Source organism: Ochotona curzoniae, unplaced genomic scaffold, assembly GCF_017591425.1.
Source record: "Ochotona curzoniae isolate NIBS_2020 unplaced genomic scaffold, NIBS_Ocur_1.0 patch189, whole genome shotgun sequence".
Lineage (NCBI taxonomy): Eukaryota > Metazoa > Chordata > Mammalia > Lagomorpha > Ochotonidae > Ochotona > Ochotona curzoniae.
Window position 1 is genome coordinate 1 of NW_024466738.1, and position 3,821 is coordinate 3,821.

A 3,821-nucleotide genomic window follows, 5' to 3' on the forward strand; every position below is an offset into this window, starting at 1 on the left:
TGCGTTTTTATCACACTCTGATAGTAATTAACTGTACTATAAGACTTACTTAACAGCTTGGGATTTTTCACTTCAATGGCTTTCAATCATGCATTTCATAAATGTAAAGAAGCAGTCCAAGATGAAGATTAAGAATGGAGACACACAGATGGGCCTCCTCAGTGGGCTAGAGGAAGCAGTGGACAGCATATCCACGTGCAAACAAAGGATATGGCAGTACACTGGAACCTGAAGAGGACACCTGGTACCGTAACAGAGGACTGAACAAATTCATCAACTACCCTAGCCAAGATCAGCAGTAATTCAGAACTGTCGAACCATCAAAGCCTCATGAGCAGGACCTCGGAGCGTGCCCCACAGCGAGGATCCTGGAGTGGCATTGGGTGGCTGTCTTCCATCCCAGGGTACTGAGGTGGCTGGGAGTTGGGTCTGCCTTCTCTCCTTACTCCCCTTCCCACCTACATACAGGAAGGAACAAGAGAATGTGGAAATAATGGTGTCACGCACCTTCCTGTAGCCCTTGACCCTTTGCACCCTATTCAAGTATGTGAAAAATCATCAAAAATGGAAATGGCGAGTGTGTGAGGACACATCCCAGAGCCATCCCATGTCGAGGTTTATCTGAAAGGTCGAAGTGGACCCTTCCATCTTGTGTAACATTGTGTGTGAAGTTACATAAGCAACAGGAACACTCTGGACCAACCTTCTTTCGCAGACTCGGACAGCTGTTCAAACTTCTGGCAGCATTCCTGCTGGTGTGCCTCAGCCAACTTAACATCCTTGCTTTTCAAGCGGGCTTTGTCCAGGGCCTTGTTGGAGTTCTCATAGTCAATGAGGGCTTTGGTTCGCCTGTACAAGAGGTCCTGAGCAAAAATCCAACAGGACATCAGGTCTCCAAATAAAAAAACAAAATATTACAGCTAATTCAAGACAATCCAGCAACCATGAAGCCACACTACCAGAAACACCTGAAGGCAAGAATTCTCTATACCTTGCCCCTCAGTTCTTTAAAGTTTAATTTTAAAGGCAGAAACCACTTCTTGATTCATTCCCCCAAATGACCACAATTATTACAGTAGCTGATCCCGAGCCAGGACCCTTCCTCGGGTCTCATACATACATACCCCGCTACTTTGGGATTAAAATAGTGCCCATTTGGGATGTTCACACTGCATATGGAGTGCTGGCTGGTTCCTCACGCACCCAGCAATGGCTGCTTGCCACCTGCGAAGCCTACCTCATCCCACTACACATGGCACTGCTGGTCCCTCTTCTCACGTCTTTAACATCTCAAGGATTACTTGCTTGCCACTCAGTCCTGGTTTCCCAATAACACCCTTACACCATTTGAGGGCTGCCGACACTGCAGTTCTGCCTCATGAACAATCTTGCTACAGAATTTGATGCCCTTCATCCAAACACCAGCAATTCCAAAATTAGCATTTTTCTGCACCGCACACAGCCAAGAATATCATGTCCCAAGAGGACATGTCACCTACACAGACAAGTGCCTTTGAGAGCAGACACTGCCGTATGACCACAGGGAAAGCTCCCTGGCATGGGCCCTGCCTGACCCCGGAGCAGGACTGGTCGTACCTTTGCGGCCTCTATGTTGAGCATGTAGTACCGGAGGAGCTCTGTCAGCTTCAAGTCTTCGTCGGATGACACTCGACCCTCTACTTTCTAGTTGAAAAAAAGAGTCACCATTCAAGGCACAATCTACAGATTGTATAAAATATACATTTTAAAGATCTGGACCAAAAGCCTTACCCTAAGTTTTTCAAATAGTTCAGCAACCTTCAACAGGTACCTAAAAACATACACATGACTTTGGATTAAAGTCTCAAATCATCTATAGGACTGCAAACACCATCAGGCACAGTGACTCGGAGCCTTAGCCCTTTATATTTTAAGAGAACTGTCCAAGTAATACACCCATTCAGTTGGTCCCAAATGGTGGAACAGCTCCAAAAACATGCACAGCACAGCACTGGGCGGCCTCAGGGACCCCTAGCACCTCAACTGCAGCTCTTGCCCTATGTCCACCATGGCTCTCAAGCCACCAAGCCGCTGCTAACCAAAGTTGAGTCTGATGAGCAGTCAGTACCATGGCTCTGCCATTAGCCCTGACATGCTGAATCACATGTTAACTATGCCAAAGTAACAGAGTACGTTGTCATGGAAAGCGCAATTCCTACACAGGAACCTAATCCACCAGAACCAAGAGATGGGCATATCCCGCTGCCAGGGCTTTGACCTCGGCTCCAGGTGTCCATGTGTTCACCCTCCCGGTCTCCTCAAATTACGTTAAAGGGTGTCCACATACAGAGGATGAGTGCTCTGACTGGAGACAACTCGTGATTATCAACAGGCATTCCAGGTCAGAACTGAGCCCGGGTAATCATGCAGTCTCCTCTCCATCAGGGTGTACGAGGAAATGCTTTCCCAACAAACTTACTTTTTAATGACCGTGGGCTCTTCCAAAGCCAGGCTGTGCAGGCAGGCTGCAGTGTGGATATAGTCATCTGCCACATCTGCAGAAACAAGGACAGCCCTTTGCCATGGGCACAGGGAGGACCACCAGCAAAGTGCTCAGTGGCTAGCAGGGCACTCTACTCACTTTTATGAGATCTGGTCATTCTGTCAGCTTTTCCACAGGAATCCTTGATTCTATTGTAATAGTTAATGAGGAAGGTCTTCTCTTGCTCAAAGAAGTCATCTACCTCCTAAAGGGGGGGGAAATTAAAGGAAGCAGAAACTAAGATCTGGGAAATATCATAGCAAATAAGCTTACAGACCCAAAAATTATCCCTTTGTAAGACAATACCCTTATGCCCCAGGCTGGCAGAAAGCAACACAGCCAGCCATTCTGAAGAGCACCCTAACAATCATTCAACTCACCCTACGAGCCAGCCATTCCGCCGGGTGGTTCTACCAAGTAGGTGGTATCCCTGTACCTGTTCAATCTATTATGTTTTAAAATTGGAAAACATCATTGCCCATGGACAGGGATACCAAATACCCTGCAACACACGGGCAATCCCAAATCACTTAAGCTGCACCAAGAGCTCCCAAATCTCATCTCTGCCTACAGGTTGTCTGGGCTCCGTATTCAGAACCTGCAGTGGCCAAGCTGGACAACGCACAGTGAGTTACAAGGAAGGAGGCTCAGTGGTAAGACAGCAGTTGGGACACATGGGGTGGTTCCCGCAGTGAAAGTTGCAGTGACTGGTATCTGCCACCCATGTGAGACCTGGATTGAGTCCTGAAGTCCTGCCTTTGACCTAACCAGTCCCAGACACTACAGGCATTTAGGGAGAAGACTGGTGGATGAAACTCTCCACACACTCTCATACTGCGTGTGTACACACACACACACACGCACACACACACACGGAAAGTCCTGCTTCCAGGCTGCCCACATTGTCTGTAGCACACCACAGCCTAGCACGAAAGCAGATCCTGTGAGGCTGAGTGGACTCCTCCAATAGCAGTTTGAGAAAATGAAGCAAGCAAGGATAAAAAAAAAAAAATACACTCTTTTTACACTAATACTATTCGTGTCACAGAATCCAAGAGAATTAAAAGTCACCTCTTCACATAAAGCACTGTTTTGGAACACATGAAAACTACTGACCTTAACTCCAGAAAACAGGACTTCATCAGCGCTTTTCACCACACTTTTGAAAAAGCCACCAAACATCTCTTTGGTATTTTTCCGCCTGACACTTAGCTAAAGGAAAAAAACAAACAAAAACCCCCACTTAATAATAGATATTTCTCTAGATTCTCAGAATATCAGTACAAGCAATACCTCTTAT

General features: G+C 46.7%; 1 protein-coding gene across 1 annotated transcript; it reads right to left on the reverse strand.

Annotated features, from left to right (window-relative positions):
* Window positions 1-656: 656 nt before the first annotated feature.
* LOC121166646 (sorting nexin-5-like) lies at window positions 657-3,765 on the reverse strand. Its single transcript, XM_040995868.1, has 6 exons — window positions 3,638-3,765; window positions 2,621-2,726; window positions 2,459-2,534; window positions 1,771-1,810; window positions 1,597-1,683; window positions 657-863 (listed from the first exon to the last, which is right to left on the reverse strand). The coding sequence occupies exons 1-6, from the start codon at window positions 3,701-3,703 to the stop codon at window positions 672-674; spliced, it is 567 nt and encodes a 188-aa protein (XP_040851802.1). The 5' UTR covers window positions 3,704-3,765; the 3' UTR covers window positions 657-671.
* Between the last annotated feature and the right edge of the window lie 56 nt (window positions 3,766-3,821).